This window comes from Zalophus californianus, chromosome 8 (assembly GCF_009762305.2).
Source record: "Zalophus californianus isolate mZalCal1 chromosome 8, mZalCal1.pri.v2, whole genome shotgun sequence".
Classification (NCBI taxonomy): Eukaryota; Metazoa; Chordata; class Mammalia; order Carnivora; family Otariidae; genus Zalophus; species Zalophus californianus.
In genome coordinates this window covers 49138275-49157978 of record NC_045602.1, presented here as the reverse complement: position 1 = coordinate 49157978, position 19704 = coordinate 49138275, and the positions used below count along the sequence as shown (strand labels likewise).

The window sequence follows — 19704 nt, the reverse complement described above, 5'->3', positions numbered from 1 at the left end:
CACTCCATCCATTTAGCACTCACTTTTATGTAAATGAACTGTGCTGGGGTCATGTATATCTGGGACATGTTATTGCACAGGTTCCCCCCCACCCCCCAGCTGGCCCAGAATGTCTGAGGACAGGAGGCTCCCAACACCCGTGTCCCAAATGCCCATCTCCTGGACCCCAGACGGGTGCCACTGCCTGAGCTGAGTCTGGCTATAACTCCAGGCAGCTGAGGCAAGAACTGGAAGAACTGGAAAGCCTGTGACTCACCAAGGTGCAACAGGATCCTGGGGGAGTGGCCTGTAAGCCTCCTAGGTCAGCTCCACACTTAACCCTGGTGCCCCAGGCTTGTGAGTGCAGGGTGCGTCAGCCGGAATCTCCCTGAGGTCCCCTGGTGGCCCCAGCGAAGTTCTGCCTGGTGCCATCTGAAGAAAGTGTTGTGGCAGATCTGTTACTTTTGGGTAGCTGCCTTTCAGAGGAAGGAGCCTTAAAGCATCGAGGTTCTGCTATGTCTTTCCCTCCTCAGTTTATCCTTTCTTTTCTTTCTTTCTTTTTTCTTTTTCTTTCTTCTTTCTTTCTTTCTTTTTTCTTTCTTTCTTTTTCTTTTTCTTTCTTTTCTTTCTTTCTTTTTTTCTTTCTTTCTTTCTTTCTTTTCTTTCTTTCTTTTTTCTTTCTTCTTTTTCTTTTTTTTCTTTTTTCTTTTCTTTTCTTTCTTTTCTTTCTTTTCTTTCTTTTCTTTTTCTTTCTTTTCTTTTTTTCTTTCTTTCTTTCTTTCTTCTGTCAGAAACATCTGGCCTTGGCTTGGCACCATTACAGTATAAACTTGCTGCTCTTTGCACAGCCGTGGTCCTCCCAGGAGAAGTCTGTGAAGGCATTATTATTAATGAGGTCACTGATGGTAGTTACCTGGCTTTCCCAGGACGGGCACACCTGTGCCCCAGGTTAGGGCACTCAGCTGACCACCGTATGTAGTGGGTCCTGCTAGGGACTCAGCCCGTGGTTTGGGGAGGCTTCTCCAAGGCTTGATTTCCTCATCGAAGACTTGAGGTGACGCTGGCAAAGGAATAATGCAAAAATAAATTCTTTTGAAACAAAGTTGTAAGCCCGTGTCAGCATATAGGGCCACTGGAAGACTGTGCATGTGGCTACGTTTAGATGATGGCTTTTCCCTCTGGTTTGACCTCTTACAGACTTCTTTGAGCTTCTTGGGCCCTCTGACCATGTGTAGTGGGTAGACCAGGGCCTAGTTAGGGCCTTGCCCTTTTTTCTTCCTATGTTTTAAAATGGAAGTATAATATACACAGGAAACTGAAAACACCTGGTAACCACCACCCAGATCCAGTAACAGATCATTAGCAACACAAAGTGTAACCCCTATTCCACCTTCTGTCAGCAGAGATCTGTTTCTGTGCTTCATATGAATGGACTCATAAGGTATGTCCCCTTTTGTGTCTGGCTTCTTTTGCCCGACTTTATATTGTGAGATTCATCTATGTATGAACGGCTGTATGTGGTGGTAGGTGGGGCCTTCCTCCTTCCTTTTTTTTTTTTTAAGATTTTATTTATTTATTCATGAGAGACAGAGAGAGAAAGAAGCAGAGGGAGAAGCAGGCTCCCCGCTGAGCAGGGAGCCGATGCAGGACTCGATCCCAGGACTCTGGGACCATGACCTGAGTCGAAGGCAGATACTTAACCATCTGAGCCACCCAGGCGCCCTTCCTTTTTTTTTTTTTTTTTAATAAAGATTTTAATTATTTGTGAGAGAGAGAGAGAGCACAAGCAGGGGGAGTGGTAGAGGGAGAAGCAGGCTCCCCACTGAGAAAGGACCCCGATGTGGGGCTCCATCCCAGGACCCTGGGATCATGACCTGAGCTGAAAGCAGACACTTAACTGACTGAGCCACCCAGGCGTCCCTAGGTGGTGCCGTCTTAATTGCTGTAGAGAGTATCCCTGCCCCTGTACCCCCAACCCTGTTTTGACTGGTCGCATTAAAGCACACGAGATCAGTCAAAGCCCTTCAAGAGGGTGTGGTCTTCCCTAAAATTTCTTTTGAGGAAGTTAGGTTGGAGCCCTGGAGCCTTTGCCTAATGTCTGTATACATGACCTGATTCTATCTTTGGGACAAGGACCCAAGCGCTAGGAAAGCTGAAAATCAGTTGGTCTGCTTGGGGTCGGGAAGAAGCTAAATAAAAGGTAGGAATTAGCTACTGTACCTCCAGCACCTTCTGGAGAGAAGGTTCTAGGTCTTCGATAAGAAATACACAAAGCCTGGGGAAAGAGTCCAGCAGCGCTTCAGGGTGTCCCTGTGTCCTTGGCCCTGATGCTTACATGCTTGTGGAGTGGCTTTCTTACCCCATTTGTTCGCTTGAATTTCATCTTCTGTTCAGGATGATGTGTCCTGTAGGGATGACTGATGAGCATTTGCTTGAGCCTATATTAGTTCTTTTGTCACCTTACTAAAAGGATTAGGTGATAGAGCTCAGCTTTCAGTGAAAGGGACAGGCACCAATGCACTTAGACTAGGGATAGTTCACTGGAGCTGAGGGCCAAGCTCTGAGCCCCTTGACAGTCCAGGCAAAAAGGACAGCTGTCCTAGAGTCAGGGGTTTGACTTTCATTGGCCGTAGCAGGAAACAGTGACTCTGGGCAGCCAGACTCTCTCCTGGCGCCAAACCCTACAGGGAATTAACGGGTCAGTAAACAACACAGCAACTTTACATAGTGAGGTGATCTTGATGATCCTTTCTTCCCATGATCCCGTGATGAAAAGTGGTCAGTTGAAATCAGACTAATCCGAAGACATTGCAGTCTTCTGAATTTTGGTCCTGGAATTCATAATGTCCTTCCAAGATCTCGGCCCACATCTTCTGAGCCCTTTCACATGATAACCCCTATTCTTTAGGTCACCGTGTATCCACTGACATGTATGTTGGATGTATATGTTCTTAGCCCAGAACACAGTCTCCCCTGCCTGCCAGTCTCATGGGCCATGTACCCCTGTAACTCTTCCATGGATCGCCTCGCATTGTGTTTGCCTTTATCTACTGAGATCCATCCCTCCATTCAATTTGGAGACATTCATTGGGTCTATAATGTGAGTTGAGTTTTGTGCTATCTTGTTAAAGTCCTAGAGAACAAGAATCTTGAGTTCTTAAAAAAATTATTTCTGTGTGTGTGTATATATATATATATAATGTACAATTAAGTGGTATTAAGTACATTTACATTGTTGTACAACCATCATTACTATCCATTTCTAGAAGTGATTTATTTATTTATTTGAGAGCAAGAGAGCAAGAACAAACGAAACGCAAAGCATGAATGGGGGGGGAGGAGCAGAGAGAGAGAGAGAGAGAGAGAGAGAGAGAGACTCAAGCAGGCTCCATGCTCAGCACAGAGCCTGACAAGGGGCTCAATCTCACGACCCGGAGATCATGACCTGAGCTGAAATGAAGAGTCAGGTGCTTAACTGACTGAGCCACCCAGGAGCCCCCAGAATTGATTTCTTTTAAAATCATGTTCCTGTTCACTGTAGTGCTTTGCATATAATTGGTTTTCAATGAAGGCTCTACAATGGGAGGAGCTGGGGTTGCATCAATGGCAGAGATTCTGGGGTTGAATGCTACAAATCTTACAGGTGTTGAAATTTGAAGTTTCCTCCACACTTTTCTTTGAAACCCCTTAAAGTATTCAAGGTATACTTGATATAACCAACTGTCAAAATTGGAACATTGTTTTCTTCTGGATCTGAATAGTTTGATCAGGACCATTTTCCCTCTCGGAACGGACAGGGTGGCCTGAGGATCTAGGCAGTGGCCACCAGCCATTTAGTTGGGATTGGCCTGTAAGATGACATGGGTCCTTGTGGACCAGCAGGAGGACTGTCCTTTCTTGTTTTTGAGAGTATGGGAAGGTGTCTGGGGGATCCAGATTGTAGCCTCAACTGTGTGACCTTGGTTTAGGCTGCCCCCTGTCCTCGGTTTTTCTGAGGTCCCTTTCCAGTTACTTCCAGGTCTTTCTTTTCAGGGCTTCCCCATCCATACCTTGGCCGGGGCTGTGTCAGCCCCAACCCAGGCCATTGCACACTTTGAGGTGGATCCTCTGTGAGGGTGACCTGCTCTCTCCATTCTTTGTATAACTTCCCCTCCTTCTAATGCTAGTCTGGGGGAAAATGTGGACACTTAAATGTGGCATGGACTTCTCATTTTATTTCATAAAGAGGATGCGGTTGATTTCTCTTTCGAACTTCTCCCACCCGTACTCACAGTTCTGTAGAGGAAACAGGCTTGTTGGGCTGGTGTGTCATGGGAAGAAAGAAACTGACCAAAATTGCACAATGAGGAAGTTCTAATCTCAAGATTGCTAAAGAGATGTCATTTAAAACTGCTATCTCTTCCTCTTTCATACACATGCTTGCCTCCAGGCTGGCAAGTGGACTTCGAATACCTCAGCCCGGCTTTGCTTCCAGCCTGTTTCCCAGCTTGGAAAGCGCCCCCCCCCCACTTCCCTCTTTCTCCCTGATGGGGTTTTAAAGAGAAACATCCCAGTATGATAGGCCACACACCCACCACAGAAAGAGAAGGAACAATTTGGGGAAACAGCCTCTGTTTTGTTAACCCTGGATGTGACTAGAATAGGATTAAGAAATGTCCTTGACCCTCTGAGGGTGCTGCTGGCCAATGGGGAGGCTAGGAGACAAAGAAGGGGTCGAGAGAGCTTTATGTTCCTCATTTATGCCGGTGACTGCTGTGTGGGGCTATTTACCCTGTTTTACAGGGAGGAGACTGGATCTCGGTCAGTCACTCAGTGCAGTGTTACACACCTGTACACGTGTTAGAGCCAGGATTCGGGTACCGATTTCCCGGTGCCACGGGCTGCACTGGACTATCACTAGCTGTGAAATGAGGGTTGGCCTGAATGATCCTGCTTTGATAGTTTCCAGTGACCTAAATGTTTCCAACAAGGACAGGGTTTAATCTTTTCAATTCCCAGCCCCCAGGATCAACACAGGATTATTTCACACTTAGCCTAATGTCTTAACTGCTGACTTTCAGAGACTTCCAGGTAGAAAAGTGGTAAAAATGACCTTAGGCAATGTTGACCAGAGCCTAGCCCACCATTATCACATTTATTGGCATGGGGGATACCAGGTCCGGGAGAGGGGAAGGTGTTTGAGCACCCAGGGCTGAAGGTATCAAGTTGGTCAGTCTGGAATGGCTCTTTGGGATTCTTCATGTTTTTTAAAAAAAAAACTCCTCATGTCAGTCATGCTGATGTGCAGCCAAGTTTGGGAACGCTTATCCCAAATGGCAGAATGGAGACTAGATGGAAGTTACCAGAAAGTAGATTTATCTCAGATTGAGGACAAATTTTCTAACAACTAGAGCTGACCAATGTTAAGAGTACTGAGTGTGGGCGCCTGGGTTGCTCAGTTGGTTAAGCGACTGCCTTCAGCTCAGGTCATGATCCTGGAGTCCCGGGATCGAGTCCCACAGCGGGCTCCGCGCTCAGTGGGGAGTCTGCTTCTCCCTCTGACCCTCTCCCCTCTCATGCTCTCTCTCACTCTCTCTCTCTCAAATAAATAAAATCTTAAAAAAAAAAAAGAGTACTGAGCGTGTCATGGTTAGAAGCATTCAAACCTAGGGCTGATGGACTGTTGGGGTGAGAGAGGCAAACTGGACATACTTGAATGCTATCTGCAGTGGGATTTTGAACGTGATGTTCCAAAGGCATTTTTAAGGGTATTTATTAGTTGCAGTCGTACTGCCTTGCCTACATTTGATATCTCTTAAATGACTTTGTCCCGTGACTTTGGGTCTGGTGCTCCCTCCTTCTGGCTGCACCGTGGGTGAAAGTTGGCAGGATTCTGTGAAGTGCATTCACTTCCTTCCCAGTCTAGGAAAATCGTCTTTGTACAGAGGCTGCTTCTTGTTTCTGGCTTCTGCATCCCTTGGCCACCCTTCACCCAACACAGCAGCGCCAGCCAAGGCGGTGTGGGCCCCACGGTGTGTTTAGGAAGCCATGACATTAGGTGATTAGACAGTCCTTCCCTAATAAACTCAGGGTGGCCACATCATACTGTGAAAGAAGGGAAGTTTGGGCCAAGGTGCTCTGGTTGCATTTTTCAAAGCTGTCCCATATCCTTTCTCTTAGTCTCATGTGTTAGAGAGGAAATCAAGGCCGTGAGTATTCATCCAAGAAACCATAGGGCAGAGAGTGCCCGCCCACGCCAGGAGGGCCCGTGGGGCAGGTGAAGGGAAGCTGGCGGTCCCAAGCCCCCAGTTGGAATCCCAGCTCTGCCCCTCCCCATCGAGTGGCTTATAAAGCAGGGATCTAGAAGTTTTACAAAAGGACAATGGAGGTGAAGTCAGTAAAGTCATAGGATGGCGTCTGGCAGGTAAGAAATATTTAGCTACTGTAACAATCACCATGATTGTTTTCATCTATCACTGAACACTGAAAGATGATTGTACTCTATTGGGTAAAAGGTGACTTGACTTCAAATAAGGCTGTGTACTTGTTAGAGTCTCTCCGGGTTAAGGATGAGAAGTATCGACTGGAATTCTAACCAGCCTGTTGAAGCTTAAGCTTCAGAGTTGAACTAGGAATGGCTGCCATGGAATTGTGGCCAATGCACCTTTGCTCCTTGGTGTACATGACCTCACAGTCCAAGAAGTGGCCAGGCGTCCTGTTAATAACGCAGTACAGGTGCTGTTCTCCTGGCCCCCTTTGTAACAACACCCAGGGCCATCCATGGTGGTGGTGGTGATGGTGGTGGTGGTGGTGGTGGTGGTGGCGGGGGGCGGGGGGCAGGGAGTGGGTGGCCAGGAGGCTTCTGGCACTCGACTTCTCTCTTTGGGAAAGTAGTAATATGGGAGCTCCAACTTGATCATGTGTCGAATTCATGACAACGTTCAGAGACGTGTCTGCTGCCCCTGCCGCCCTCTGATCTGCCAGACAAGCCCCAAGGGCAACACACTCTGCTCTTGGCCCTTCGTGTCGACATCGGGGGATGACTGGAATAGAAGATGGCTTTTTAGTGGGCATAGCCAGCCTGAATTCACTGCGGTGCCATTTGGCCTGGTGTCGAGCAGAAGAGGGGCATTTATCTAGCAGAGTGGACGAGCCAGGACTGCTGCCTAATCCAGTCCAGTCCCAGCTTGGTCCTTTGCATCTCTGTCTGGGCATGTCGCCTTCCCCCTCTCAGTAGAATGGAGAGAACACTCCCTGCCTCATAGGATTGTTGTGAGGATTCAATGAATTAATGGATGTAAGACCTTGAGAACAGTGACCGTGCCACGTAAGGGTTTACTGTTTTACTGTTGCCCACCAGGGCATCTCAGGCTGTTCTTGGACATGGCCTGGCCTTAGTCTATGGTCTGGGGGCCCTGGATTTTGTATGTTAGCATCATAAGCCATGAGGCAGTGTTCCTGGGCCAACCTGGGTGTCACTGGATCAGGAGCCTAGAGGCTTCTGGGGTGATTAAAGTTGCCCTGGGCTCAGGGTCGCCAGAGATTGGCCTCCCACCAATAGGGAGGGGCCTTGTCTGCTGTTGGGCTGAAGCTGTACCCTTTTACCCCCTGGGGAGCCACAAACCTCATTGTGAGGGAGGGCAGGCCTCCTCAGGAGCACTCTGGCTCTCCAGTATTCTAGGAGACCCAGCTCGTGGTGGGGGCTGGTGTCCACACAGCCCTGAGAGGCTGGGGCAGATGATGCGCTCAAGGCGGGTGAGCTGCCCGCGGCCCGAGGTCAGGAAACAGAATGGATTGGGTTCTTCCTGATTTATATTTAGTAAATGCTGGCCACAGACTAGTTCTGGGAAATCGTCATTTCTGCAAATTTGAAACCCCGCATGACAAACCGGGTCCCTCTGTTGGCGGGGCGGGACAGAAGTGGCCCAAGGCCTTTACCATTCTCCATGTCCACCCTGTTCTTTCCCACCCTATGCGTGCGAGGGTCGCGTCTCAGTGTTGTGACTGAACCACATGGCAATTGTGGAGTTGGGTGGGCTGACTCACCAGGGACTCTCCTTCGCCTCCTTTGCAGCTGTTTTCAGCATTTTACTCCAGACTCCGATCTGTGATCTTTGGGGAATCTAGAAGAATGATCAAAGGTGAGTCCTGAGCAGGATATTTGAAATGAGCCAAGGAGGGCCAATCTCCTTATTCTACAGGGGCAGAAAGAGGCCTAAAGAGGAGGATGTGCCCTAGATCCCAAAGGGAGTTAGGATACAGCGTGGAATAGAGGAAGACGTGAGTGAGGGGACCGTCTCTGTTGACCAAACTGGGTTTGTTCTTTTCTTAAGGGATTAAGCACCTTGCGCCCTTCCTCTGGTTAAAAAAAAAAAAAAAAAAAAAAAAAAAAGTTCAAGAAGCCCTGTCAAAAAAGGGACAGAAAATATAACAGGCTATACTACTAACGAGCACATTTGTCTGGAAACTCTAATTATTAAATAACATGTGCTTCTTTGTCAAAGTTGAGCAAGGGCAGGGGGCAGGCAGGAACTTCCTTGTTTCCCACAGGAATAGCAGGGGCAGTGGTCATCAGCCAGGCTTTGCCCCTGGGGACCCGGCCGTTGCAGAGCTGGGAAGAGCAGGGCTGCTTGAAGTCCCGCAGCTTCGAGGACCGTGACCCTCACCCCTTGAAGGGGTAGCTGGGGCCTGGCCCGACGTTCCTGACTCTGTGTCTACCCCTACCCTTCCGTGGCCGGCAGTGTCACCTGTCCTGGACAGCGCTGCCAAGAATGGGGGTGTTGTGGAAACTCGTGTGCCTCCTGGGAGGGATTTCTGTCAGGCCTCTTCCTGAGAGGAGAAAACTGGGAATATCCACAGCCACGGCAGACGGGAGCTTCCAAGAAGGAAACTGTGTGAGAGGTACTCCTGGTGCTTCTTTGGTGGTGAATCTGGGGAAAGTTCGTGTAAGTTGATGTTGGAAACAAGGTCAGTGAACTAACTAGGGAGAGCTGGCTCTGCCTCTGAGGAGAGGCGAGCTTGCATGCGGTTTATGTAGAAGCTCTCTTCTGTGGCAGCACGTGCCAGGGATGCAGGGGTGAACAGATACACACGGTTCTTCTTGCCCTCGGTGCTTATTATATTTTAGACACTAAGAGATACATATCGTGGGTGGTGTTGGGAAGGGAAAAGTCTGAGTTCTTGGAATAATGGGAGGCCTGACTGTTTCAAGAGAAGGCTGAGAGGTCTGGAGAGGGCTGAAGAGACGGGCAGACGGGATAAAGGCTGTAGGGCCCATGTATGGGTTCCAAGGCAGGGAAGGACTGAACCAAGGGTAGGGTTTGCGCGAGGGAGTCCAGAGGTGTCCAGTGGGGAGAGGCCAGATCCTGTGGGGCCTTGGAAGGATTTCAGGTTTGGTTCTAATGGGAAGCCGCTGAAAGGTTTCTTTAAGCAGGGGAATGGTTGGAGTCTGGCTGGGGATGGAAAATGGATGGAAGAGGTAAAGGCAGAATTGGGGATTGTGTAAGTGAGGCAAGAGGTGCTGGCTGCTTGGCCCAGGGTGGAGGATACTAGGATTGCCATGACGGCCTCAAGGTGTGTGGGGAACAAGGGGGGTCAGTAATGAACCCCAGTTCCCAGAATGTTGTCAGAGACCCTTAAACTCAACCTTTCTGGAAAGAACTCTTCCTCTTCCCTAATGTGCCTTTCCCCTCGTCTTTACCACTCTTCAGAAATAAAGTTAAACCTATTTTTCTCATTTTATCTTGCAGTTTAGTTCTTTTTTTTTTTTTTAAAGATATCTTGTCAAATAGATTCCAGTTACATGGTCCTTAATAATAACCTTCTGTACATAACAGGTTTTATTCTTTTGAAGGGCCGAGGGATGTTCCATGATGTAGATGCGTACCACACTGATTTAACCCTGCTGCTCTCTAACTCTTGTTTCCCCCCCACCCCTTTGCAGGTTGACCAGTATCTCTACCACATGCGTCTTTCTGATGAGAACCTTCTGGAGATCTCTAAGCGGTTCCGCAAGGAGATGGAGAAAGGGCTTGGAGCTACCACCCACCCCACTGCTTCAGTGAAAATGCTGCCCACGTTTGTGAGGTCTACTCCGGATGGGACAGGTGCTGACCCTGGGGCGGAGGTGGCGACTCAGGGTGCCCCATTGCCTGGGGGAGATTTAGGTGGCTTTTTGTTCAGGGACTGTAAGAACGATGTATCAGCAAAGGTTCTTTGGTTTCACGCCCCAGAAACCAGCCCTGGCTAGGTGAAGCATACAGGAAATTTAACGAAGTCGACGGGGAGGGGTAGACAGGAAAACTGGGAGGCAGGCAGCCATGGCAATCAAGGTCGAAGCAAGTGTTTGTCAACCCTACCAAGGCATTGCTGCCGGCCATTTGTTATCCGTCCCTGTGCTGAGGCAGGCTTATCGGCTGAGTTTGGGAGCTCACAGTTCCACAGAGATTGCACACAGTCATGGTGATGAAGAACAACCGTGTTTGAGATGGCCACAGCCAGAGGCCGGGCAGTCATTCTACGTGGCACATTCCACAGCCTTGCTCGAGAAACAGCGTGGTACAGATTGTCCTCTGTGTTTCTGGAACTCTGTGAAAAAAAAAAAAAAGAGTACTTGAAGTCCACATACGCTTGGGAGAACGTGAAGAGCCACAATGCATGTCTAGGGATTAAAGGCTCCGAGGGTGCGCTCAAGAACCTATCACGCTTTGTTTCATCCCCTTGTTTGGATACAGACCCTGTATTTCACTATGCACCACCCAGCAGGTGATTTAATCAAACCAGAGGAAAGGGTTGTGGTGGAGATGGAAGTGGGAAGGTAGGTTGGGCTAGAGGGCCTTGCACGCACACCTAAAACAGTGGGTCTGTCTTCAGTAAGCTCAGGGGAGTAACAGAGTTTTCAAGGGGTGTGGGCAGAACTGTCTGGGTAACGCACATCAGCAGCGTCTGCCCTGTGGGACGGCGTGATGGGGCGGCTGGTAGAGACAGGGCGAGGCCCGGTGGGATGTGCTGGGCAGGGACAGGAGTCAGAGGGGTTGCTAGGATGTTGAGCCCTGCTGCTGAGGGGTGGTGGCATCCTCCGAGAAGGGACGGAATGCAGTTGTGTCAGCACATTCACATCCTTGTGTCATTTAACCCTCGCAGTAACTGTTCCCTGGTAGACGTGAGGTACCTGTGGGGGCCGGGAGGGGCAAGCAGTGTGTGACAGCCACCCACATGTGGATGGTGGGGCAAGAGTCCGAGGGGCAGCCACCCAGGCAGGGGAAGGAGGCAGCAAGCACAGATCTCCGACCCGAGGGAGGAGAGAGCACCAAGATACCGCTGGGGAGGGCACAGGGCAAGGGCTTGTTCATGCGCCCTATGCCCTCAGAGGTTCCATCACATCTGGCTCCTTGAGGCTAACCTGCCTGAGAGCCTCTGGGGACCTGGTTTGTCTAACGAGACTTTGGACCTTCCTACAATTTGGAAAATAATTATGTTTGCCTTGGGACTCAGCCTGGACCCAGCACCGAGTGCGTGGCCTGGTTCAGGATTGCTCTGAGTGTGTGTCTCAGCCCTGCAATGAGTTCCCTGAGGTGAGCGGCCGCCTCTGATCCCCGGGTACCCCTCATATCCCCTCCACATTGGCACTGTTTACTGTACCTACCACTCCCTCTGACTGGCGGCCACACCCGCTTCTATTGTTTTTATTTGACATTCTCATAAATTTACTAGCTCCTTAAGGCCAGGGACATTGTTTTATTTCAGGCACCACCACCAGGCAAGTACCCCAAGTATCTACTACATTTTTATGGTCTGAGAGCTTTTCTGAGCACCTATGTGCAGTAACTCATTTACTTTTCATAAAACCCTATTAGGGAAGGACCAATTTTATCTACATTAAAAAAAAATTTTTTTTTTAAGAGGAGGAATTTGAAGCTTGGATGGTCGAATTCTTGCCTAAGGTCACACAGCTAATGAGAGGCTGAGTCAGGATTCAAACGCATATATGCCAAAGGTCAGGCATCAAGACTGCACCCAATCCATTATGTGTGTGCGTGCACGCGTGAGCCTGTGCACTCAGCACCAGAGCACATGGTCTGAGCGCAGCTGCAAGTGTTTGAAATGTGGGGCTGGATGTCTGGCTTCAGTAGGTGAATACATTTGTTGAGAACTAGGTATGGGGCCAGCTTTTAACATTCTCACTGCTTTCCTGAGATTGGAGCCCCAGACACCTCCCTTTGCCTCTTACAGTTTGCACTGATTACTGTGCTATGTGGTCATTGAGTCTTCTTCTGTGACCTCAGGCTGGGGTCCTGGGATCCTGTCTGCGTCCCAGGGTGGAGCCACAAGGAGCATTTAGCCTCTGTGAATGTGAGTTGCCTGGACTGAGGTGGAAGCCAGAGGCTGATTCCTGCAGCCTTCTGGGGCAGAAGGGTCCAGGGTAAGAATTTTTGCTTGACCTCCTTTGCACACAGACACAGGGAGATTTTACATGACTTTGGTGATACACAGAGTACCTCTTTATAATGTCAAATCCTAGAGGGTAACTGAGGATGGTGTGTAAAAGGAATAATGTGTACTGAAATGCTTTATTCCCTTAAGCAGAGCAAGTGCCCCAAGTGTAGGAACCCCAGCCCTCAGCCCCTTCATTTCTCCCTTGCTGGGGTCCTTGGGCCAGGTCCTCACCCTAGCTCTCTGGGACGTAGTGTGTTCTCCTTTGTACAAATGAAGAGGTGGGTCTGGGAGTCCCAATCTGTTTTGCGTGTGTACTAGAACCAGTGTGCTGCTTATTTATGCACAAAAAAAATTCTTTGAAATACTGTGATGGGGGCATAGCCCTTAATGTCCATCAGTTGGGCACTGGTCAATTCATGCAGAAAACGGTCCTCTGCAACCCATTATAAAGCACGAGATAGATTTACCTATATTCATACTCTGTAAACTCATGTATATATATGTAGGTACAGGTATATAAAGTCTCAAGGACACACACTGAACTATTAGTAGTAGTTTTCCTGGCACATGAGGTTGGCAATAACTAGTAAAGTGGAAGGTATATGTATATGGCAACTCAGTAACACTCCCTCCAGCTATATTGTAACTAGAGCAGATTCCCTTATGAACGGAGGAGGCATGTTCAAGAATGTTCATAACATTGTTGCTTATAATGACAGAATATTGGAAACCGCTTATGGACTATCCCTGTGGAGGGATACTGTGCAGCATGCTACATAAATGTGTGTATACTAATATGGATACATCTAAAAAACAATATGTGAAACATTGGGGAAGGACGGGGACCTCCTAGTAGCTGGATGTAACTTAAAATCACTCAAACAATGCTGTGCATTGCTTATGGACACATATACATCGTAAAATTTATTAGGATCTAAACTGGACTATATATCCAAGATGAATGATAGGAATTGCTCTTGGAAAATCAAGAAAGGAAACTGAACTTGGGGAGGGGAATATGAGGGGATGTAATTTAAAATAGTCAATGTCAAGGCTTTCAATTTTATATTTTGTTAGTTGTTAGCCTGGGTTCTTTGCTGCTACTGGTGGTTATGTGTGTCTCCCACAGAAGGCTAGGGGTCTTTGCTCAAGTGATGCCTTTTCCACGAGTACCTTCCTCAGCCCATTCCTTTCCAGCGTTTCTTTTTGAATCTGGGAAATTAAATCTCAGATCTAAATCTCTGATCTAGAGGGACTTAATCTTTAAATCATTGGCTTTCTAACTTTTCTGGACTGCATGCTTATACCAAGAAACACCCATGTATAAATATTAATATACAGCTGAAACAAGTTTCAGGGACCAATGTCTATTCTTGCATGTGGTACAGTCAGATATATTGCTCTCTGTTCATTTTCAGAAGCTGCTGGTCAGGAGCCACTGAGTTTTTTTTCCAGCTTGCAGTGTGAACACTGCTGCCTTAAAAGCTCCTCACCCAGTTTTGTCCTAGATGGGCATTTGTAAAATTGGCTTCTTCCTGGTGGGGATGGGAGGTGGTTTCAGGGCAGTGTCAGGAGCGGGGGCGGTGAGGATCAGAATTCTAGGTTAAATGGGGTTGAATTCAAACTGCGTGCTTAGGAGCAGTTCAGGTATGCCCTGATCCTCAGTTTCCTCATTTGTAAAAAGAGGAACGATTAGGGGGCTGGAGGCCCAAGAATTAAGGGAAAAGCAAATATGTGCCCTTCTCATGTGTTCTGTAAACACAGTCCTGTGGTAACGACAAGTCAGCTCTGCAAGAGCCACGGCCAGCACCAAGTTCACTGAGAGAGGGCGAGTAAGCCTTCCAGGTCCTTCCTTTTGGAGGTAGTGGCTGTGAGGGTTCATCCCCATCCCTAGAGGCCCTGCATTTTGGAGTGAGGACCGGGTTCCAACTCTTGTTTCTCGATGGTTTCCGGCTGTCTAATGGTAATGAAAATCCTGGTAGAAAGTGTGGGAGAGACTTCAGGAAGCTTCAGGCCGTCCCTTTATGATGGAGGCCTCCGTTACACTGAAGGAAAATGAACCTTCAAGTCTTGGTTTGCTGTCTGTGAGCAGGAAGGGAATGTCAGTGGACGCAGAGCCCATGGCCGCTGATTCTAAAATAGCCACACTTCATAGATTGTGTGGACCATCTGTGCATCATAGAAATGTAGTCGGCGCAGATAAAAATGAAATATATGTAGATGGGCCAAGAATATCAGACGGCTGGGGTGCCTGGCTGGCTCCGTCGGTTGAGCGTCTGCCTTTGGCTCAGGTGGTGATCTCAGGGTCCTGGGATCAAGCTCTGGTTGGGTTCCTTGCTCGGCGGGGAGTCTGCTTCTCCCTCTCCCCCACCTGCTGGTGCTCTCTCACTCTCCCCCCCTCAAATAAATAATATCTTAAAAAATATACCATTAAGAATATCAGATGGCTGTCAGTCGGGGTATATAAAAAAAATCCTCCCCCTTCCTCTGCCTCCCCCACCGCCCCCAGTTTCAAAAAGTTGAAAGAATTGTATAACGGACGTCCACATACAGACTATCCAGATTCTTCTACATTGATATGTTACTAAATTTGCTTTACCACACTCCTCCATCCTTCTACCCATCAGTGCATCTTGTTTTATTTGATGCATTTGCAAAGTAAATTACAGAAATCAGTTTATTTCAACCCCAAAATTTCAGTATGCACATTACTAACTAGATTTCAATATGTTTTCTTTTTAATATAAAATTGACATACAGTGAGATGACAACTTTTAAGTATCATCTGATGAGTTGACAAATAATGTACAGTTTTAAGACATATATTTAATGCAACCCCCATCAAGAGAGAAGACATATTACCACCAGCCCAGAAAGTTCCCTTGTGCCCCTTCCCAGGCAATCCCTGACCCTGACCGCCAGAAACAATCACTTTTAAATTTACCATGTGTATGAGTTTTGCCTGTTGACCAACGTTCCACAGATCTAGTCATAGGGTATTTACTCTTTTTTTTTTTAAGTTTTCAATCACTATTTATTACAGTCTTTCCACTGTCCCCATCTCTCCATCATTCTATTCCAATCTCATTCTCACAGCAACTGTAAGTGGTAACGGAAGCCAGGCAGATTAAAGAAATTGCTTAAACAAGCAGAATTTGTATCCAGGTATACAAGTCATGGTTGCAGTAAGAAATAGATGGCCCATATGCAGATTGGCATCTGGAGCGCTTAATAACTGAACAACGAAGGTGTAGGAAACCAAGGAAGTACTCAGGGAGAGTTCTAGCGTGGCCATTACTATCTCCAGCTCAAAGTGCAGAGGAGGTGGTGCTTATCAGCACACTGTGTGGAAAGAGGACCGTCTTATAGGAACTAGGACTTCTTCCAAGGACATAGCCAGCCATGGTGACTGCGGAGAGGGAGCTAATGGGTTTAGTACCCTGACCACACACCCATCCCTCTTTCTACTGGTACCCCCCCACCTCCCCCCAACACTGACTCAATATCAATTTATTTATTTTTGGGGGGGTATTTACTCTTTATGCAAGGCTTCATCTATCTATTATACTGTGAGCTTTATCCAGGTTGTGTATATCGGTAGTTCATTCCTTTTTGTTGCTGATTTCATGGTATGTTTGGAAGCCTATATGAGGTGCATATTGATGGACACCTGGGCTGTTTCCAGTTTTCACCCATTAGGACTAAAGCTGCTTTAGACATTTTTGCACAAGCCTCTTCGTGGACTCATGCATTCATTTTCTTGGGTAAACAACTAGGAGTGGAATTTCTGTGTCATAAAGTTTGGTGTGTATTTTATTATAAGAAACTGCCAGATTTTTTCCAAAGTGATCGAACCATTCCGTTTTATATTTTACACTCCCACCAACAGTGTGAGAGTGCTGCTTGCCCCTTATCCTCACCGATATTTTTGTCTGTACCCTTCCCCTACCTTCTTCTGGGTTTTTGCAGTGCAGAGTTGAATAAAGAAAGCATTTGTTTCTATCTGCCAGGAACTCCTCCTTCTCTGACTTCTCCGTAGGCAGCCCTGCCCTAAGGCATGGCTGTGTGTCTGATTGTGGTGCCCGCTCCAGCCACAGTCCCATCAGCGGGCCTACCACATATGTCACAGGAACCCATCCGGCTCTCAGAGGACAGAACAGTTCTATCCGAAGAGTAAACGCAGGAATAATTGACACTATTTAATGAGCACCCACGATGTCTATGCTAGGCGATTTACATAAATAATCTGTTTTATTCCTCACGCAAACTCTTTAAGAGAGACATTCCAGTGTAAAAGTAAGGCAGCTGAGGCCAAAGGAAGTGGGTGATTGCCAATGAATGGCAGAGGTGAAGAGGTGAAGAGTTGAAGGATTTAAGCAGAGGGAATCCTAACTCTATGGCTATAACATTCGTAATTTACATCCACTCCTGTTGCTGAACGAAAGTTTCTAGAGCAAATTGGATTATCACCTTTTAAATACATCACAGATAGGGGTTCGCCTGGTACCATTAAAATAAGCTCAAGTACAGCCCAGCTGAGAATCTACTAATATTCAGATGCAATTTCCACTTTAGAAATAAAGTATCTTTGTCGTGTCTTTATCTCAATAAGATTGTTTAGATATAAAGATGCCTATTGTAAGGCCCAGTGAGTTGAAGGCTTTGCTGTATTGATCATTTGATACTTCCCCACTTCTCTGAATTGTGAATTATTTTCACAGGTGAGTATATCTCTACCATCTAGCCAGGCTGAACTCCCGAGAGAGCAGGGGATGATGATGATGGTGATAATGACAAACTGTAGGTTTATTAAATGCCAACTGCTGTGCTGAGCTCTGTCTTTGAGCAATCTCGTTAATTCTGACAGTGACCCAGTGGTAGGCACTATGAACCCCATTTTATAGAAAAACTAGATTTGTTTGATTAGGCGCCTTGCCCAAAGTCACATGGTGAGCCAATGGAAGTGCTTGATTTTTAGGCCCGCCCACTGGGTGTCAATGCCTGGGTGCTTAGCCATACCACGAGAGGTGCATTTTATGTTTCTCTGCCACCCGCTCAGCCCCTCTGCCCCCTGCTAGCGCAGTGCATTCATTCTTTGGCTAGTAACTCAGGCCTGTCTCTTCAGTTTGGTTCCACAGAATCCCCACCAAGGCTGGTCCTCCGTGGGGAAGCAGTATGCTTAAAAATGCCTTGTGCCCCACCTTGGAAGAGTGGAAATTGTCCTGGGGGAGATAAGGCTTTACACAGATCAAATGATTATAGAATGGTACCCAGTCATATCATGGAAGCACACAATGTAAAGAGAGACTAGGCTGCCAGGTTTGCACAGAGGCTAGTAAGACCCCAAAGGAGCCCTTATCTTGGTTGCTCAGCATTTTATCTGTTAAAAGGCATGCCGTGGAGACAGATCAATAACCAGCACACAAGCAAGTTAGTGGATTTATATGGCACTGACAATATAAACCAAAGATTGTATTGATAAGTGGCTTCCTTATAGTAGTAGCTAGAGTTTATTAAACATTTACATGTACCCGGCATTGTGCCAAACACCTTACACATTCATTGCATTGAATCTTGGCCGGACACTGTGTGTGTGTGTGTGTGTGTGTGCGCGCGCGCGCGTGCACACTCGTGTTTGTGTCCCCGTGCCGTGGGGAGTGGAGGGGAGGTGCTGGCTAGAGAGGTCATTACTATCCCCTTTTAAAAGATGATGAAACTGGACATTTCTAGTAACTTACCTGAATTTGTACAGCTGATTCATACTGAAACAGGATTTGAACTCCCAGTAGGCCTGCCTGAAAATCTGAACACACCCAATGGATTGAAACATGTTTTAATCTTTTGAAGAGTGGTTTCACATCTGTGGAGCGAATGTAACACTTCTGTGACTGGCACGTATTTTGAGCTTAAACACTTCTTGAGTATCAAAACACCAGGGTGGTGCTTTCCGATGGTGTTCTGGGAGCTTTGGGGGCACTTATCAGTGTGTTAATTGTGCTCCAGCCCCCTTCTTTCAGTAGGAGCAGCTCTGTTTTTCTCTAGTTTTATATGTTGGCATTTGGCATCCTATGGCTTAAAATGATTAGAAGGCCAACATCGTAGAAGATCCGTTTACCCCGTTCCTTGACTGTACTAGACATTAGCATTAACTGTGATTTGATACCTTCAATGACATGGAGTTACTTTATTTCTGAGCTACTGAGTGGAGACCAGCATTGTATTCTAATGGAGTAGCTGGGATCTTGGAGCTTAAAAAGAGGCCACCAGACGTGGCAGTGGCGAGCGATTCCAAGTACGCGGGAAATACGTGCCTCAAAGCCTGTGTCTGCCAGAGGTAGTTTTGCTGGATTACCTATCCAGGATCTGGATATTTCTCTTTTGAGTCTTCTTAATTGGAGTCCATGCCATATCATCTTAGAGCAGTCTCTTGCAGTGTGCTAACTAGCACGCATTGGAAAACTAAAGGATAAACAAGGTCTCCAACCCAGAGCTACTCCGGGGAGGCAGAGCGGAATGTTCGGTGCAGTCATCTGGAGCCCCTGGAAATGTTCCTGCTGTGGCAGGGCAGGCAGGAGCTAGTCCCTTTGGGGGCATTGAATTATTAAAGGGTCACTTAGGAACTGGATGTGATAGTATGGGTGTGTGTCTTTGACCTACCTCAAAGTTCAAGGCTCCATGCCTCTGGCATTAGGTGATAAGCGGTGATGTCCTTGTGGTTGGATCTAACATGGCCCGGGGGTGACCAGCCATCCTGGTGTGCCTGAGACTTAACTTTAAAGCACCGAAAGTCCCATGTTGGTCTTGGGCAATGGGGTGGTTGACCACCATACATGGCCCTAGAACCCAGGGCTTCATCACTGCTTGGCCTGACTATTTTGCAGCGTCCTCCTCACCAGTGTCCCTGGCACTAGACTCATCATCCACAGTGCTACTAAAACCCTCTTGAAAACAAAGCTGACCCTGTGCTTAAAATCCAGAGTCCTTGGCTTTGGCATTTGCTACATGCAGGTGGCCGTGTTGTAGGAGCCCTACGTTGCAGCCACTCCTGAACATGCCATGAACTTCCATACCCTTATATATGTCCCCTTTTCCCTGTCTGGCAACTTCATACCAGCATTCAGACCTGGCTAGAACTCTTCCTTGTCCGAGCAAAGCCATTCATTCCTTCTATCATGGACTCGCCACTGTGCATCTAAGTGCTCCCTTTCTCACCATCTGGTCAGGGACTGGGTTTGCATACAGCACCAGTTAGCCGAGAAGCTCTTAGTACTGTGTTCAGTGCTCAGTGTTGAAGTAGCTGATTGCAGAATG

General features: G+C 47.4%; 1 protein-coding gene across 2 annotated transcripts in view; it reads left to right on the top strand.

The window, feature by feature from the left end:
• The window catches only part of HK2 (hexokinase 2), a 61439-nt gene that overhangs the window by 9377 nt on the left and 32358 nt on the right, over window positions 1-19704 (top strand). Inside the window, exon 2 of one of the 2 annotated variants that reach the window (XM_027621289.2) lies at window positions 9902-10064. In XM_027621289.2, coding sequence (XP_027477090.2) covers window positions 9902-10064 — 163 coding nt within the window. Of the gene's footprint in view, window positions 1-9901; window positions 10065-12289; window positions 12380-19704 lie in introns of those variants that run through there. The other variant, XM_027621290.2, reaches the window with a different exon arrangement.